The sequence below is a fragment of the Agrilus planipennis genome, unplaced genomic scaffold (assembly GCF_000699045.2).
Source record: "Agrilus planipennis isolate EAB-ADULT unplaced genomic scaffold, Apla_2.0 scaffold3, whole genome shotgun sequence".
Taxonomy (NCBI): domain Eukaryota; kingdom Metazoa; phylum Arthropoda; class Insecta; order Coleoptera; family Buprestidae; genus Agrilus; species Agrilus planipennis.
This window is the reverse complement of record NW_020442460.1, coordinates 944,899-963,990: the sequence shown is the minus strand read 5'-3', so window position 1 is coordinate 963,990 and position 19,092 is coordinate 944,899. Positions and strand designations below refer to the sequence as shown.

Here is a 19,092-nt window from a genome sequence, read left to right as displayed (position 1 = left end):
CTAGCAAGGAGATCGGGCTGAAACTATAGCTACAAGCTATCCAAGGATGGTACTATAGAATGTCACCTCAAGGTAGGCCTAGTGGCGTCATCTCTTGGTTAGGCCGGAAACTTATCAATCCACCCTCGTATTCTCAATTCCCACCAGATAAAGAACAGAGAGCTCTGACAATGAAACAAATGATTAAAGAGAAAGACTCACCCCAATCTACCACAACAAACTTTAGTGGCCAGATTCTCGTAAATTGGGATGTGCCTCCCTTTTTTTAATTTGCTCTATTTGGTAATACAAGAAAATCAAATGGGGTTCTGTGAAATTAATCCAGATAGAATTATAAAATTCAAAATTCCATATTTATGTATTTGACAAACAAAACCATTAAAGGAAGAGGTAAATTAGTTAAGAATATGTAGACTTTTGAAATGACAGTTCAGTATATGATTATTATTTTAATTCCAATGGGAAAGTCTTTATGAAGCTTCTTAAGGATTGTTGACTGTTGTTAGAATTTTAAGAGAATTTTTTTAAAAGTTAAATTATACGTTACCGTAGCTGTTCCTATAATTAAAAGAAAATAGTATTCCAGCGAGAACACTAAACTCATAAGCCTAAAATCCCTCTCACATTCTGGGCTTACTACGCTCCCTGTTCTTATACGAGCTCTCCACATAACACACGGTAAGACAGGTCCTGCTTTTATTATCCTTACCACGTCAAATAAACTTAAAATCTAAAAAAAGATGTGAGTATTAGAAAAAATTGAAAACGGTGCACTTGGATTCTGTTCTTATGCCTATCAAGTGTGTACCTACTGACATTTTAATAGATGAAGTAGAATTTTGTGTCCTTGTGACCTTTGAATTCAAGGGCTTGGATGTTTTTGTTTAAATCAATAATTTCACAAGCCAAAACCTACACGCAACTTTTTTAACAGCTCGTGTTGAATGTAATTCACATGGAGTGTATTGTTTCTTTAGAAAGAAATTCATTTCGTTGAAGTAATGTCTACGTTATTCGTGATAGCGTCGTTTGAAATTAAAAACAAGAATCCCTTTTAATCATGAGCCAAAAACAGACACTGTATTAGATGAAATGTTATCACTTTTGGCGAAAAAATGAAAGAAACTAACCACCACTCCCTTTAAACTTGACTTTATAAGTTAAGAACTACAGTAGAACCTCGATAAGATAAAGGCAAAGGGAAACGTAAAATAATTTGAGTTATTGAGGCTTTTACGTACTAAGGGTTTAAGTTTAAGCTTTAAAACTATGGATTTCCAGTGACTTGGCAAACTCTTCAACTTTTTCCTTTAGTATAAGTCCACTGACACGAATGTTTTTACATATTTCTACACTGCCTAACCACGCAAACAAGCAGTTTTCTAAATTAGAAAATTCAGCAATTCTTCGTCTTTTACATAGAAGACTTTCTCACTGCTTGCTGAGGTACGATGCCCAAATTATTCGTTTAAGTTATAGAGGGTTTTTATTTTAAGTAATAGAGGTTTTAGACTCCGAGGGGAAGGGAACACAAAATTTTATGAATTTATAGAGGTTATTACGTTATCGAGGTTTAGGTTATCAAGGTTCTACTGTATTGACTTTTTAACTTTCAGTTACTTACTAGTCCTATAAATCCTAAAAATCCAGCATAAATAACAGACGTGTTCAAAAATCTATAAGAGCACACAGTTTTGAGTGTCCTGTAATTTCGTCTTATAGATGGACCGAAAACAGTGTAGAAAGGCAATTTCATGACTAGACTCTAACAATTTGATGAAGAAAAATGTATGATTAAGGACACTTGACATTTTCAAAATACTAACCCAAAATAATCTTCTTTTTAATTCGCATTTTTCAAGAATGCTTTGCCATCTGACAGTTATGTGTTACACGTAATATTTTAGCATTTTTTTGTTAAAAACCTATCAAGTTTGAATATACGTACATTTCATGATGTGAGAGTAAATTTTAGTTGATCATAATTGTATTATATCAAGTCAAAATGAGTTCGAGCAGTAGCACGGTAATCATTAAGAGACCGGAAAGATTTTTGAAATCAAGAAATCCATCCATGTTTGGATTTTGTATTTCGTCGACATTTTGGTTATGCTGTGGCTTGCTGAATGCCGTTTTAAGCGATATTAGTCCCAGTATACAAGGTAAAAATAATGAAATATAAATCAATTTTTTAAATTAATGGTTTAACTATGCTACCTACAGGTGTATCAGTTTCCCTTCGAGCTGAAGAAACGATTTTGAGTTTGTTGTCAACCATGTTTCTATTGTATGGTCTAAAGAAGGTAAGCATTAAATTGGATCAGAATCGTAATTCATAAATCTAAAATGTTACTTGTACCAGATTCATTTGAAACTTAATCAGAGAATTTTTTAGAAAGGCAACTATGAATAGAATAGGAAGATACATATCAATTTTAAAAAGATTTGATTTGATTCATTATACCTAATTCAAACTGATGCATTAGGCAACCTGAAAATTGCTCCGACTTAACGTGTTGCTGGTCTTTTATCCAAAAAGAGTGCTCATTGCAAACTGTAAAGCAAAGTTCAAAATAGTTTAATTGTGATTACAAATAGATCAGAATATTTTTTATGTTGAACGAAGCATCTGATTGCATTAAAAATTATATTTCGAATATTTATATACATATAGACAAAGAAATATTCCAACCTATCTCTCTCCTTAGGAGAATTACAACTGGTCCATATTTTGGATTTTGTTAACGACATGGTACTTATACGACATGCAATATTTTTATGTAATGAACATGTTCAAAACTCTTCACATTACTGAAGATGTTCCTGTTTCTGCTTGGGTTGCATTTGCTCTTCATGGTTTTGGATTAGGTAAAAAGATTACTGTATCAGATCATACTGCAGACTCAAAGAATGCAATCTTTTTCTTTTGCAGTTCTTAAAGCTTTGCTGGTCTGCCGAATGATTGGACTAGTTTTAAAACAGTGGAATCGCCAGAAAGTGGAAAAAGACATTATTAAGGGTAGTTTTGTACACAATCGAAATTAATGTGACCATAATAATATATTAAGAAAGAGGACAACGGTTCATTTTATTTACGCCTCTATTACAAGAAGTTCAAATTTTTCCAATTATATACAAGGAAGTAATAATCTTCAGTATTGCGCTTCTACGTTATCATAAAAATAAAGGAACATCATAGATGCATATGTCAGCTGGTGTTTCATATACAAAACCTCCAAAATTATTTGTTGAGTTTTACTATACTTGATGCATTTCTAAGGAGTTGCAAAATGAAATGACGGTAGAGGGTAGACGATAGACGGTAGTACCGAAGAGCGGCAAACATCCAAACATTAATGGCTGAACCATGATGTTTGATCATATGCTTGACGACATACCCACACCTGTTAACGATCGTAGCTGTTTATTCTCCGCCATCTTTAGATTCTGCGCTTTTCATTCCGTAAAACTACCGCGATTTCTCGAGACCTCACGAGCCTCATGTGCCTTCATGCCAAATCGTCTTGCGAAAAACGGTTGGATTGAGGAATGACTTGTCTTAGTCTTACATTTTAAAAAGTGTATGTTGTATTGTGAAAGATATTTATCGTAAATCTTCTGTTGATTGTGAATGTGTTTCAGTGTTAGTTAATTAAATTGAAGGATATATTGAAAAAGGGTAAGTGGGGCTTCAATATTTTCATGACCATTAAAACATTTAATAGGGTAGGCATGATAGCATTGCAAAAATAACGGTATCTAAAGGAATTTGATTGTTCTTCAATAGAATTACCATTCTAGATGCATTTATAAGTAAATGAATGTTAGGTTAAGTTGTCGGTGTAGAAGTAGAACAGTAAACCCAAATGCTGGTTGGAGGGAAGAGAAAGCGGTCAAGTGCAGTTCAAAATAAAAATCAAACTAAATAAGTAAAGCTTTATTAAAAATTCAAGAAGCTAGTACAACAAAGATGCAAACTGGACGGTATATCTATATTGCATCTTGAAAAATCTTTAAAAGCTGTGTAAACTCGAAAGCTTGTTGCGTTTGTCCTATTTTAAATGCAATCATTAACAGTTCGTTTCGATATTATTTTTACCTTTGTAATAGGTAGCAGCCGTACTTAAATATAAAAAAATATATTTAGTACCTTTTAACATATTTGTAATAAAAACTTCCATCAAGTTAATTTATCATACTTGATATGGGATTGAACCTCATTATCTTAGAAAGTAATATCCATAGCACAGAGGTCATTACACACAATGTTACTCCACCCCATCCGAGGTCTAAAGACCATGACGTGGTGAATATGCGGGCAGTGAGAATCTCGCGGGGGTAGTGTATTCCAGGAAGAGACACTACCCCGTCAACTCCACCCACCAGATCTAAATCCCTACTAGGCTTAGTATGCAGTCTCTTTAAATGGATTATCATCAACGTGAAAATTGCGAAGGAAGCTAAAAATATAGTTGAATGAGTTGGCAACCTTAGGGGTTTCTTTTACAAATTAAATGAACTGTAGTAGAAGCATATTGTTAATAATATTGGGGTCTTAAATGGTTCGGTGAACATCGCGCTTCCTAGAAAGTGGCTTTACCTGCTAAAAGGTACATGACCCCAGTAACTAGGACGGCACTAATTTGATGCTGGCAAACTCCAAAAGCACCAACCAAAGCTGCACTTCCTAGTATTATAAGACATACCAAGGCGCAGGAAATTGACAGATTTTGCATTCCTGGAAGCAAGAACAATATAATTTTTACTACTTATAATTATACACTGAAATACAATTTTACAGTAAATCTAGTAGTTTTATTTCGTCTCTGAATTCATTTGTTAAAAAATTGTAGATATCTAAACTTTATGATCCAAAGTCGTTTTATTGGACATTTTGAGTAGGTTGTGGATGTAGGTATAAAAATTTTAATTGTCAGCATCCAAATTTATCTGAAGTAACAAGTAGTGACAGTGAGAGTGGGGTAAAAAGTCATTTGTTTTATTTTATTCTGTACGTATTTTTATGAATAAAGGAATTTGGGGATGCATATCAGTAGCGCGCCGCGGTCAGTTTACTCTCTTAACATTAATTTGGAGTGAATATGATTACTGTTACTATCTTGTATAGTTGGAACCGCCAGAATCGGTAAAGTCCTCATTAAATTAACTGTGAGATTGGACGCATTTTCTTTCTTGTTTCCATTTGAGACTGTAGTCATTTGCTGCGTTTCGAGCACGTCACATTGTTAAGTCAGGAAATGCTTCATGAGTAGTACAGACAAAGTCAAAAGAAATAACCGAAAAATAGTAAGCGGTGCAGCGATTAGAGGTTGCTTGGGCACGAAAAATTTCAGGGTCGGCTTTATCTCTTTAAACAAACGTCTTTTGTTTTCCTAAATTCCTGAGAATGTTGAACTTTCCAATGCTGGTCACATGCTCAAATTATACTTGTGGTGTTCCCGTCAGCAACCGCTTCAGTCTAGTTAGTAAGTCCAAAGAAGAAAGTAAATGCGACAGTTTTATTGAGGACTATGCCAATTCTGAATGCCCTAACTATAGCGTTTGTGATCTAATTGTAAGTCATAGTAACAGTACCTAATTAATTAGACCGCCCGCGAAACTGTCCCTACATGCGTATGTACTGACGGTAACTGGCACGCAATTGAACTAAGAAATTCGACTACCAGAAACCGCGGCAAGTTTCTATCCGTTATTCGAATTTGGGTTAAACTAAGCTCTTTATAGGGATGTTCCACTGTTTCTTTAATTTTTTTTTGCTATCAACGTGTAGTTCTTATTAATCAGATGGAATAATGCGTATAATTAGTCAGTCTATTTTGTTTTGTGCTGGTGGGTGCATCGATGAATGTTCCGTGAGATTGATTGTTTGATCCACTGTGCGTTCAATATCGATGTGCTTATTTCGAGAGGGATACTTACGAAATTGTCTGACGTGATCAACATCCCCACTATACTTACTATGTTGCCAGTCATTTTTTCTGTCGTAATTAGCTCTAATTCGATCATTGCCAGCTAAATAATTGACACAGGGAGGTATTCTAGGGAATTTTACTCCGTCAAGCAGAAATATTTCTTCATCTGGAAAGGAAGTCTTCGTTTTAGTAGGATAAGCAAAAAGATTGAATGTGTAAGGAAAAGGCAATAATGTATTCCAAATTTCCAGTCATGTGCACCAAAAAAAGAAACTTTTGGGTGTTTCATTCCCACCAGCCAGTAATGCTGGTGGGCGGGCAGTCCCTCCGGACTATGCCGGAAGGTAGGGCAGAAGGCCCTCTTCAGCCTCCTTTTAGGAATCGTGGGAATGGGTGGGTGGTGGTTCGGATGAGAAAGATGAGACGGACGAAATGAAGACAGAAGAGAGTGAAAGATTTTATCTGTGGAATATTACTGCCTAAGTGATCCAAGCAAACCACAGAAAAACTTGGACCAAGGCAGACGGACCCGGAATCGAACCGGCGTTCTCCCGAATACTAAGCAATGGTCTAAACCTCTAGGCCATGCAGCTCGGTCATGTGCACCATCAGCTTAAACATTAACTTGCGGGAATGTTGCTTGGTGAATTAGACCTGAACATAGATTTCTTAAGTTCTTCAGGGGCATTTATTTCGGAACATTTGGTTTCTTGCGTTTGTGATCATCAGAACATCAGTACCTAACTCATTCGTCATATTTGAAAGTTGTCATTTCTTTTTCACTTACCGGTTAAACTTAAACACAGCGTCCATATTCCTCCATGCATGGGAACCAGAAAAGCTAATGGTTTCCTCTCATCAAGACCAGTTATTTTAGCTACTTTTCTTTCTAAAAGCCATTGAAGCTTGAGTGATACGTTTGTAAAGTTTTCCAACTTGTCTTGACTCCAAGTAACTTCTTCCCAATGATCAGTCATTATGGAAGCGCATAACATACCTGTTGCGCATATTGTAAGCACCTTAAACACAACTGTCCATAAATAAACCTGATTGTGAGATTAACCAACAAAACCAGGACATGTTCAACAGTTAGAATTTAAATTACTTACAAGTGTTCCAAGCAAGAAGAACACACTCGGGTGAACACTGCAATTCCATCCGGAATCGTCGTCAGTTTCAGTGTTTGCTGCATCCATGACACCGTCGTGGTCGACGATGAGGAGGTCGTACTCTTGATAGTCCTTCAGTTTGATGGTCTTGCGGTACGTCTTTGGTGCTTTAACAATTTCTAGTGCTTTTTTTTGGAAAAGACTTGCGTGGAGTTAATTGTCTTCACACGCTATTCTTTAAGTTAGACCATCACCTCCCTGAATTCTTGTTCTTCTCGTGCATATGTCGTTGATAAAATTGTGTTACTTAAAAATGTGAGGTTTTGGAGGTTTTATTGCCTTTAAACAAAGCCGCTTGTCTACTTTTACAGTGTTGACTTAATATGGTCTAAGATGTTATAACACGCTAGAGGAACTCTGAATTCTCAAGTATTTTGTCCTTTTATTTTAACTTTTCTAGTAATGTAGTACGTCGTCTACTTAGTTTTATTTGCTTTATTTTATTAAAAGGTACTACTTTTGTTAGTATTGTAATATTTAATTAGTTTAAACTACTTGTTTAACTCTGTTTTTCTAACTAACCATTGCTTTAATTGAGGAGTGAAGGTGCTATAGCTTTGTTTCAGCTTTCTTGGTCGCTTTCTTCATTAGGTGCATTTCAAACGGCAAGTTTTCTTTCTAACTTGTGGTCATTGAAATTTTTTTTACTTGTTGTTAAAGAGTTGATAAATATTGTTTGATTCGAATTCATTTCCATATAAAGTTACCTAAAATAGAAATTAGATGTAACTAAGTAATAATCAACGAATAATATTATTGTGAAACAAAATGTACTTAATATATCAGTTTTCATTTGTAAAAGTAATTTCTCTTTTACTTTGTCAATTAAAGGGATAAGAAAGGTCACAAGTTCATACGGAAAACGTCAGGCACCCTTTTAGTTTAGTTTTCTCGTTCCCGTTTCCGATTTGTCGATAAGGGNCCACATGGAAACTAAGACTCCTTGTCATGCATTTTTAGGAGAGCTCATTATAAGGCTGAGGCAAGCTACCAAAGATAGTCATCCTAAAGACATTATGATGATGAGTTTGAAGAAGTTTTGCGTTAAAGGAGGAGTTCAGTCACAGTATTGTCGAAAGTTTTGATGAGTGCAGTTCTCAAGAACAAAAAGAACAAGTATCTAACATATCTTAAAAATAATAAAAAAGACAACAAATGAAAGTATTGTTTAGTGTTTCGATCATCATTATCTGTGTTATAGCTAACCAAATATTATAACCTTAAAAGATGCTATTAGAAAAAAAAGACCAAAAGAAAAACCAGATCGATAAAAAAAATAAAAATAATTGATTGTAAATTTATTTTTTAAATAATTTTACTACTATGTATTACATTAGAATGTGTAACCAATACATTGTGATTTCCTATAAATAAAGGGTCAAAGTGTTAATAATCACATCCACCCACCAGTCGGAAGAAAGCACAAAATACGTTTAACCAATTGTACACAATAAATATTGATAACACCACATTATGTTTTGAAAAGCAAAAATCGTCCAAAAATAGCCTTGCAATAAATACAACAAATTCCACGACGATTATGAACGCATAAAGCAATAGCCAAGGTAGATACAACACAGCATTTCTCTAAAAAAGTATTTAAAAAGTGAAGGATAAGATTACATTAACAACTGTTTAAAATAAAACTTCTCATTTTGGTTACATATTCAAAAAAGGTACCCTTCCCGGTTCCCATTCCCTTTGCGATAGTCAGTTTTCAGCTTCTCTCGGAATGCGTCTGCATCAAATTTGCGTTACTTTAACAAATATAATTTTGTTGTTCATGTTATTTGGATGATAAAAGCTGATATTTATTTAGTATGTGATATTTTGGTTGCATCAGTGGGTGCAAAAGCAAAATTTGTTTCCTAAGTAGCGGTCACCTCTCTAAAGCGGCCAAATTTTTATTCAATATTCACTGACCATTCATCATCATAAGGTCGCCAGTCCTCAGACTGGTTGGACACGCACCTCCACTCTTTCCTATCCTAAGCTAACCTTCGCATTTCCCCAAAACTAGAAACATCCCACATCCTTAACTATTTGCGAACAGTAGTCTAATCTAGTGGTTCCCACTTTGTTTTGCTATGGAACCCTTGCTGACCCACCTAACCTTCTCAACGACTGCAGGGTATTCATCTTTAAGTTCGATCCAAAGGTTATTCAAATTTGAATCAGCTGATTCGGATTTTTGTTTTTTGAGTTGTACTAATGTCGATCAAGTTCGCATACTCAGACATAGTTAAAATTGATGGTTTATTCTGAATTACGGAAGGACTCTGTACTCAGTAGTTGTCTTGCAACTCCTCTGGAAAATATTCTTTTAAGGATTTTTTAGGTTTAATAGATGTTACTTGTTACTCATTTTCTTCAAGAAATCTGTTTAGAAGAGGAAAAAATTCAGAACTTTTTTGTTCAATACATTCAACCAGAAGCCAAATTTGTTTGTTTTCGTTAGAGATGGATAGCTATTTTGTATCTCACTGTAAACGTAGTTGCCACTGTAAGAACCTACTGATTACTTTAAGTTTATCGAATATACCTATCGATCAAATAAACCAATTTCATTATTCGTTTCTCATTATGCAATAGTTCCAAATGACTAACAGATGTTACTTTTTACTTCTGTATGTAGGAATAGTAGATGCTGGCTTTCTATACACCTTTAACATAGAAGTGACTTTTTTTATTGAAGGCGACTCGACCCTGCGCTATCTTCTGCTTTATATCCCTACAACTCCTTCCGTCCTGACTTATCTGACTTCCTTCATACCAAAAATCAGCCACTTCTTCTAATCTTTCGTCTCCTATCTTTATATTCGCTCTTTCCCTACTTTTTCTTCCCTTGCATACCAGTACTTTTGTTTTACTTTTATTTATTTTCATACGATACTGTTTTGTCAATACCGCTTCAATTTTATTTGAAGCTATCTCTAACTCCTCCTTGCTATATGCTAATACTGTTATATCATCTGCAAATCAGAGCATACTAATCTTTTGTCCCTGTATATCTGTCCCTACAATTGTCTGATTAAAAAGTATCGCTGACAGTGTGCTTCAGTGTTTGACTCCCTTCCTAATGTTTACTTAGTATACGAGGGTGGATTGATAAGTTTCCGGCCTGACCAAGAAAAACAAGGTTTTTAAAAATTTTTTTTTTTTATTTCTCAACATAATCTCCTCCAAGGCTGATACATTTCTCATAGCGGTGTTCCAGTCTATTAATGCCATCTCTATAGACTGATTCGTCAAGCTCCTCAAAATAACCATTTACAGCTTCGATTACTTCTTCATTGTCCGCAAATCTCTTACCGCCAAGCCATTTTNAAGGGCAGTTAGTAACATATGTCATTTTTCAACCACAATATGGATTTGTTTGCGATAACTTACATTGGCCTCCTTCACAATTTGCAAAATTATGAAATGTATAGATGTGTCTATATTTTTTTCAAATTAGGGTTCCTAGTTGATAATTAATTGTATCGTCACTTATTTTTAAAAATTTATTAAAATGTAGCCACTAGCAATTTAATTTTTTTATTTCTACGTAATACCAAAGTAATAATAAATTTGTTACAAAAATAATTGTTGAAAGTGTGTTCGAATCATTTAGTGTAAAAACATCCAAGTAATCATTAAAAATGTCATACCTTATAGCAGTTTTTCTTTGAAACTCTTAGTGAAAATTTAGTACCAGTAGTAACACTGTTGAAATTTAACTGAGGCAACAGTCTGTACGTAAGTCATTGCGCACAATTTCAGAGTTTTTTGCAAAAGTCGATAAACTTGGGGTGTACAGTGTGGTGCGCACGTTTGTTCCGCGTCCCTTTGGAGGCATATATCCATAACCTGTTTAATTTTGTGTTTTGTCCAAAAAACTTGTAAAGAGTAAGATTTTTTATAATAATCTCCAAAACCCTAATATATATGTATATATATGAAATGTGTATTTCGTAGGATTCTGCTTTAGGTGTAATTATAATAATTAGTTATTTAGAAAACGAGACAATTGTTAAATATTCATCTAACAATAAAAAAATTGCATGCGTTGTTGTAACAGAACGTCAAATTACAGGTAAACATGAAAGGGTTTACTGGAGGAATTCTATTAATTTATGTATTCAATTTGTAGGCTTTTATTTTACTGTTATTTTACCAGTTTTTTATAACTGGCATTGTTGACTTTGTTCAAATTTTTTGTGGTAGATAAACATTTTCTATCTCCATAAAAGGTAATAGATGTCACTACAATTACAGATTGCTGTTTCAATTAACAGAATTTTTCTTAAAAAACTGTTACTATTTGAAAAAACATTACAATTGCAATCAAATATTTTATTTAACTTTACACCGAATTATATGTCTATTATATTCTGATGGATGTTATGTACGCATATTATAGTTTGGATACTTTTTTAGATGGCTGATATCAATATAGATTTAGACAGTAATGATAGAACTGAACTTCTTGGGCAAGGAATTCGAGCATATATGATGCGAGACTATAACGCGGCCGTGTCTGCCTTAAGTAGAGCTAGTGAAATAGGTGTCAAGGAGCATAACGATGATAAACATGACTCTCTTGCCGAAATATATCTCTTTTACGGCAAAGCTCTTTTAGAGCTCTCACGGGAAGAATCGGAACCATTAGGAGATGCGATCCCTCGAGAGACTGAGGATTCCGATGACGAAGAGGAGGTTGATCAGGAAGACAATGAAGCAAATGGAATAACTGAAAGTGATAAGATGGACGTATGTGATAGTAACGAGAGTAAGCCAAAAGATAAGTCTGAGATCAGTACCGACGTAGCAGAAAAAGTTTCTGAAGAAACTAAATCGCCTAACAAAACAGAACCACCTAAAGTGGAAGAAAGCGAGGAAGATAAAGAACCATCATCTACACAAAGTGAAGCAAGTACCACAGAAGTGTCATCTGTGAAGGAGCGTGAAGCTAATCCTTCAAAAACAGAAAAATCAAATGCAGATGAAGCAGTGACCAACGGTCAAGCAGATAGTACAGACGACATCCAAAAGACCAATGGTCATAGCGACTTGCAAGAAAATGGTACGTCTGGAAATAAAGATGAAGCACAACAGAATGGTGTTGAATCTGAACCATGTACAAGCCAAGAGAATGGCGAAAAAGTTGAAGAAACTGAAGATGAACCTACAGATCTTCAAGTAGCATGGGAGGTTCTTGAACTGGCAAAAATAATCTACGAGAAACGGGGAGAGAGTAGCAAAAAAGACTTAGCTGAAACATTAATAACACTTGGAGAGGTATCGATGGAAAGTGAAAATTTTGATAGTGCTATTACCGATATTAAACAGGGTTTGGAGATTCAGAAAACCATACTCGATAATAACAGCCGGAAGTTGGCAGAAACGTATTACAAACTGGGCATGGCTCTTTCCACTAATAACCAAATTGAAGAAGCCATAGAAAACTTTAACCACTCATTGAAAATTTTAAATAATAAAGTTGACAAATTGAAAGAAAGCGACGGAAATTCTAAAGTTCAAACCGAAATAGACGAAATCAAATCCTTGATTCCTGAAATAGAAGAAAAAATTGCCGACATGAAATGTTTCAAAGAAGAAGTAAGTTTAAAGGTGACATTTTTTGAATTTGTTCTATGGATTGTATTTTTTTTTTAGGCATTGAAGAAGCTTAGTATTACTTTAGAAAAGCAATCCGGAACCAAGACGGACGGAAGCAGTTCTGATACGAAGGCAAACGATATATCTCATTTGGTCAAAAGAAAGCGTAAAATAGAAGAAATAACTGAAGAATTGGAAGCTAATCCCTCAAAGAGGAAAACCCCCGAAGACAAAAAATCTCCAGAAGAAGTTGTCAGCACTGTCGAAGAAGTGAAGACCAGTGAATAAGTTTAATAAAAAGACTGTGTTATTTATTTAAAATGTAAGGTTCGAAATGATAAATGTTGTTTGGTTGAAACAAAAAGACTTGATTTTTAGATGTCCATATTTATATTTGTACTCAACTACGTTTTTATTTCATTAAAGCATTCGTTCATATTTCCGTATTTTTTTATTTATTAAAAGAAGCTGTTATATTTTTGTTTAAAAAAGTAGGTAAATTAACATGATAAAAAAAAGCTGCTACTAGAATGTGAACATCAACAGGTAAGTACATTAAGTGGTAACCTTTTGTGAGTAAAATAATCAACGAAAACAGTCGCAATTACTCACATCATCATCTAAACTGATTTATTGATTTTATTATGCACAATAGTTAGCAAAGTAATCAAAACTAACAAAAAAATCTTATCTGTTATTTTAAGTCAAGAATTAGTAACTTTTTGATGAATACGTATATAAAAATTAAGACTGTTCAAGGTCAAAGAGGAACGTTTAAGAAAGGTCTTGAAATGTTTATGCTTATTTTTGAAAAAAATATGGAATTCTCAGCAAATAAAATAAAATGTAGTTTTGTTAAATACGTATCAAAGAAAGTACTGCAACGTATATTATTTTTAAGTCAAAATTTAAACAAATATTTATTTAAATAGGTAAGTTTATAGATAACTTAGGTTTGCTTATTATTTTTTTGTGAACTATTTGAAAACACATTTTCATATCGTTTTTATAAGAAATGGTACCTTGATGATTAAATCGGAATTCCGTGGAACGCATTACTAGTTTGCTGTTGTAAATACGTCCGTTTCTATACCCATCCCTTTCTTACGTTAATTAATAAGCCTTAAATAGGACATTTTTACTGATAACGCGTTGATTATCTCTTTATCAACATTAGATAAGAGATATGATGACAAACGCAAGTGAGTAACGCCCTGTACCTTGACGCATTGGTAACGAAAACAGTTATACCATTTTGCTGTCTGTTTTTCAAAAGCAAAAATTCGTTAAAAATGGCTTCGAATATTGCCACTGTGGGTAGTGTTGTTATAAAAATATTAAAATTGGTAAGTAGACACAAAAAATTGTTAACAAATTGGTAATGTCATATATTCAAGGTAGTTCATACAAATAAATGTATTCTTTTGTTCTAAATGCGTGTATGGGTGTAACGGGAATTGAATATAACGTTGATGTATGTAAACTTGCGTGTTTTTTAATGGTAAAATATTTTTGATGCAATTCGTGTAAGATAAAGCAAAAAAAATATGCTCCATGTAGTCCCGCCATTAAGTAAACAAGTTACAAAATTTATACATTAGTTTGAGAGAGAATGAGCCATACTATAAATTGTGTACATATTCTTGAAAAGAGTAATTTAAATAAGGGACATCTTTACCCTTTTATTTTCAATCATTATCTTATGCTGGTAGAAATGATAATGACAGTTTTACTCATTTTTACAGGTAATAAACCTTATTATTCTGGTATTATACCGAACCGGTTATTCCGGTTATTTCCTAGGGGTCGGTGGAACATGGAATTTAAATGAAGAGAAAAATCCGGACGTGGAAATTGTAGCTTCTGGTGTTTTTGTTGGCTACATGATTTACACGGCAGTTACAATAATTAGTTTTTGTTTTGCATCAGCAGATCATAAATAGTAAGAATCTATTGAAATTTCTTTTATGCTTTCGCCTCTCAATATCAGTGATTATTTCTGATGATGCTCCATATCGCCTAATCCATTCAAGAACTTCATAAAAAAGATATAGGTAAATGTCTAGAATATATTTTCAAGTGGGTGGAGGTGGGGGATCGAATGAGGGTGGTCACTTGAACAAAACCCGATAACCTAACCTAACCTAACCTAAGCTACCCTATTGATAAAGATATTTAAATAATGTTTTATATAACTTTCTCAATATTTTTATGTATTTTTCATTAGTTTCACCTTTGAATATTGTTTAAGAATAACTATATAAATATTTACATCTCTAGAAATGTATAAAAATTGGCATATTTATTAACTTTGAACCCCTATAACTTTTTATGGTGGCGAGACCGCCACGAACATTTTATGGTATAGTGGTGGGGGAGACCTCCTCTTTCGATCCCCCCCTTCGGCGGTGGGGGCCATCATCTAGACCTTTACCAAAATACATATTGATTTTGATTGAAGCTCATTAGTTGATTAATAATAATAAAAAAAGTATTTTTTTAATTCCGCAAAACTCGATTTCTTTTTAGCACTTTCACAGATCTTCTTATGAATGCTGTAGGCGTTTTCATGTGGACCGCTGTTGGAGCAACTGCTTTACATTACTGGATCGGGTACCAGAACGAGCATAGATTTATTCATGTATCTTCAGAAAGACAGGTTGGTTACATTATTCCTACAAGAAAATTCCTTGGCAAAAATATAATTCGTTCGTTATTTTTATTCTTTTTCCCTTTTTTGTTTTTTGACCAATTGTATGAAAAGACTTTGTAAGGAAAAAGGTAACGAGATTGATTTTAAATCTATCTTCCCTAATCGTCCACTTCTTGTAACTTATCATTTGAAATGTTCATCAGCAGTTTTAATTTTCATTAAAATCGTCTTATACTGTCTGGAAAATATTTTATGCAAGTAATTTATAAAGGAACCCATGCTAAACAGTAGGAATTATATTTCGACATGATTACCAGCGGTACGACTTTTTGATACTTAATGCATGTTTTTATAGGCAAACCTATAAAACAATTACATTCTTTAATACGGTAAAGCTGTAAAGACTTCTAATTAAAGTGGACCTCTTTTTAGTTCTGTACAATCTTTCCAAATTGAAAAAGCAATCTTTGAAATTTAATGATCAGATATTGTATTTTTTGACAAATTGATAATGGTTTCGCGGCCAGTAGGTAAACTGATTCTGTCCCGATCTCACACCTCCTGATTATTTTTTATGGGGATACGTTAAAGAGAAGGTATATGCAAACAAACCACGTGGCGGCTAATTTCCGTTTTCGATTGGGGGGGTGCCAGCAACGCGAGGGTTAACATTTGGACAACACCATCTTTGGTACTTAATTTTCCAAAACTTTGTCTAAAAATTAACAAAAAAGATCTTTTTTGTGACTTATAGTCGTTTAGTTTGTTTTTATTGAATTTACAAACACCCCCTACCCTTTCTGGACACGCTGACATCATCCAATGCGCATCTATGGGCATTACAATCTCAGAGGCTACGTCTTGTTGGTCCAACAGTATCTTTTATCTTCTATAAGTCTGTTGTTTTTATGATTATAGGTTGGAATAGCTCTAGGAGCCCTTTGCATAATATCGGGGGCCGTTTACCTTTTAGACACCGTTCTATCCGGTATCCACTTTGTAAGGAACAAGTTGGCCTAAATATATCTAGAACGTACTGTATTTACGTACTTAAACAAATATTTACCATAACGTATTTTGAATATCGCCAAGTTAAGGCGTTACAATGTTATAATAATAAATATCTTCATAATGTACAAATCTTTGGTATCTTTAGTAAGTTTATGGTTTCAAGTTGTTTTTTAATTTGGTAGCTATGTTTTCATTGACTAAGGAATCATGAGAAACTGTTAGGACTGGTTATCATTTAATTGTTTTGTTTGATAATTATACAGATACCTCATCAGGAAGCTCTCACAGTTTTAAGAAAATATCAATTTTCCATTTACCATTTTTAGATAACATGTATATCATCATTCTCGTTTCATAAAACGCCTTGAAAATTATGCTTACTTAGTTTGTACTTGTATATTAGACTAATGTTTTTTTATGTTTTATAAATTTTAATTGCTACTTATGTAGAAGTTGGATTATACGGTAATTTAAGCTGGATGTATTTTTTTGTGAATGCAAACCCTATGAATTAAAATAAATGTTAACATTAATTAGTTTTTATTGTCAAGTCTTATAATTTTTACTGCGTAACATACGGGGTGTTCCAAAAATATCACAATTGTTCCTCTTCTTACCTTATCGAGTTGAACATTCTGGAAAAATTAAAAAGAAATTATAAAATGGCTTTTAAATGTCGATATACTTTTTTTTTCTATGTGTCAATATCGTGCTCTTTGTTTTCTCCCCCTTTCCTTTTCTCTTCTTGAGCTCCTGGACCCGCGATCTCCTGTATCCAATTTTCTGGGCTCTTTTCCAGTTTGCTTACATTTTTCTATTTTTTTTTAATGGATATATACTTAATGAAGTGGTTTTGATTTTTTATCATTTTAATTATGTGCCTATATAAATTCGAAAAAAAAAAATGGTTAATCGAAATTATATATAAATAAAAAGAACAACCAGAAAAGCGTGTGTTCGGATATTTTGGTACTCCACTGGGGTGTTATGTATTGGATAAGTCCTAGGGGTAGTGTTTGTATAAAGCCATTTTCGTGGCGGTGCAAAGATATTTGTGGGGGAATGTATTTCTGATCTGTATTATTCTTACACGTCCTAGAATAATTCCCAAAATTCCCAGTTTCTTTAAACGGGAGACATAGTCAGTCAGCGGCATGACCTAAACACAGCATAATGATAAGCAAATAATGGATCAGTAATATATAGGGTTGTTCGGAAAGTCTTTTCGTTTTTTCCCGGCAGAGGATTTAATTGTATTCTTTTGCACCCAACTTCACATTTAAGCCGTATAATTTTTATATGCTTTGAGAGCTCATATAGCAAGGCTTGTGTGTGAAAAATTCCAATTAATTCTACGCAGTAGTTTTTGGTTGGTGCCCTTTTAAATATGGAGAGCGATAAGCAGCATTTTCGACATATCTTACTGTTTTACTACAGAAAGGGTAAAAATGCTGTTCAAGCCAGAAAGAAATTGACTGATGTGTATGGAGAAGGTGTGTTGACAGTACGCCAGTGCCAGAACTGGTTCGCTAAATTTCGATCCGGCAATTTTGATGTCGAAGATGCACCACGTTCGGGAAGGCCGGTTGAAGCTGATAAAGACGCGATAAAGGCATTAGTTGATGTGAACCGGCGAATAACAACACGTGAGATCGGATTGAGGTTAAATTTATCAAATTCAACAGTTTATGACCACTTGAAAGGCCTGGGATTATCCTCGAAGCTCGATGTATGGGTTCCCCATGTTCTCACAGAGAGAAATCTGTGTCGCCGCATTGACGTCTGCGATTCGCTTCTCAAACGTCACGAAAATGATCCGTTTTTGAAGCGCATCATCACTGGGGACGAAAAATGGGTTGTATACAACAACGTCAAACGCAAGAGGTCATGGAGCAAAAAAGATGAACCGGCTCAAACCATTTCCAAAGCCGATATTCACCAAAAAAAGGTGATGCTGTCTGTTTGGTGGGATTTTAAAGGAATCGTTTTTTTTGAGCTTTTACCGGATAACACAACGATTAATTCGGAAGTCTACTGTCATCAGCTGGACAAACTGAATGATGCACTTCAACAGAAAAGGTCAGAACTAATCAACAGGAAAGGTGTAGTGTTTCACCAAGACAACGCGAGACCTCACACAAGTTTGGTCACTCGCCAAAAGCTTTTACAGCTTGAATGGGATACAATGCTACACCCACCATATTCTCCAGACCTGGCACCATCGGATTATTATTTGTTCCGGTCACTCCAAAATTTTTTAGACGGTAAAACCTTCACCTCAAATGAGGAGGTCAAAAACCTCCTCGATCAGTTTTTTGCCAGCAAAGACCAAAAATTTTATGAGCGTGGAATTATGCTACTACCAGAAAGATGGCAAAAGGTGTTGGACCAGAACGGTCAATATATAATTTGATAAAGTATTTGTTTATTATATGAAAACTGTCTTTCATTTCCACAAAAAAAAAAACGAAATGACTTTCCGAACAACCCTATATTTCCAATTGAGTAGTATTAAAATTTAACTGGAATTACAATTCTATTCATTTTTTTTATGCTGTTTAATTTGTGATTAAAGAAAGGCTGCGGAAATTAGGGAAAGTGGTTGCCACAGGATCGTAGATGGCGACGCGACGCCACCGGGACGGACGATTTCAATTTTCCACTGGCACATGCTCAGCCCGACGCAAATAATCAATACACAGTAGCATCCCATCCTTATTCTTCC

At 34.3% G+C, this 19,092-nt stretch overlaps 4 protein-coding genes across 7 annotated transcripts; 2 read left to right on the top strand and 2 right to left on the bottom strand.

Moving 5' to 3' along the window:
- Positions 1-197: 197 nt before the first annotated feature.
- LOC108742041 lies at positions 198-2,158 on the bottom strand. The gene is made up of 3 exons (XM_018477049.1): positions 1,625-2,158; positions 548-730; positions 198-275 (listed from the first exon to the last, which is right to left on the bottom strand). Exons 1-3 carry the CDS (start codon positions 1,754-1,756, stop codon positions 198-200), a joined length of 393 nt encoding a protein of 130 aa, XP_018332551.1. The 5' UTR covers positions 1,757-2,158.
- Positions 2,159-3,173: 1,015 nt separating this feature from the next.
- On the top strand, positions 3,174-13,141 carry LOC108742617 (histone-binding protein N1/N2-like). The gene is made up of 3 exons (XM_018477893.2): positions 3,174-3,679; positions 11,522-12,703; positions 12,761-13,141. The coding sequence occupies exons 2-3, from the start codon at positions 11,522-11,524 to the stop codon at positions 12,989-12,991; spliced, it is 1,413 nt and encodes a 470-aa protein (XP_018333395.1). The 5' UTR covers positions 3,174-3,679; the 3' UTR covers positions 12,992-13,141.
- LOC108742628 lies at positions 3,923-11,515 on the bottom strand. Of its 4 annotated transcripts, none has more exons than XM_018477902.1 (6): positions 10,753-11,515; positions 7,043-7,809; positions 6,721-6,952; positions 5,941-6,099; positions 4,601-4,738; positions 3,923-4,460 (listed from the first exon to the last, which is right to left on the bottom strand). In XM_018477902.1, the coding sequence occupies exons 2-6, from the start codon at positions 7,127-7,129 to the stop codon at positions 4,186-4,188; spliced, it is 891 nt and encodes a 296-aa protein (XP_018333404.1). In that variant the 5' UTR covers positions 7,130-7,809; positions 10,753-11,515; the 3' UTR covers positions 3,923-4,185. The 4 variants fall into 4 exon arrangements, with proteins under 4 accessions (XP_018333404.1, XP_018333418.1, XP_018333412.1 ...); XM_018477916.1 differs by having other exon boundaries at positions 5,980-6,099; XM_018477910.2 differs by lacking the exon at positions 10,753-11,515 and having other exon boundaries at positions 7,043-8,017.
- A 753-nt stretch (positions 13,142-13,894) lies between the features above and the next one.
- On the top strand, positions 13,895-16,896 carry LOC108742917 (protein snakeskin). The gene is made up of 4 exons (XM_018478283.2): positions 13,895-14,049; positions 14,449-14,645; positions 15,233-15,362; positions 16,275-16,896. Exons 1-4 carry the CDS (start codon positions 13,996-13,998, stop codon positions 16,374-16,376), a joined length of 483 nt encoding a protein of 160 aa, XP_018333785.1. The 5' UTR covers positions 13,895-13,995; the 3' UTR covers positions 16,377-16,896.
- The last annotated feature ends 2,196 nt before the right edge of the window (positions 16,897-19,092 follow it).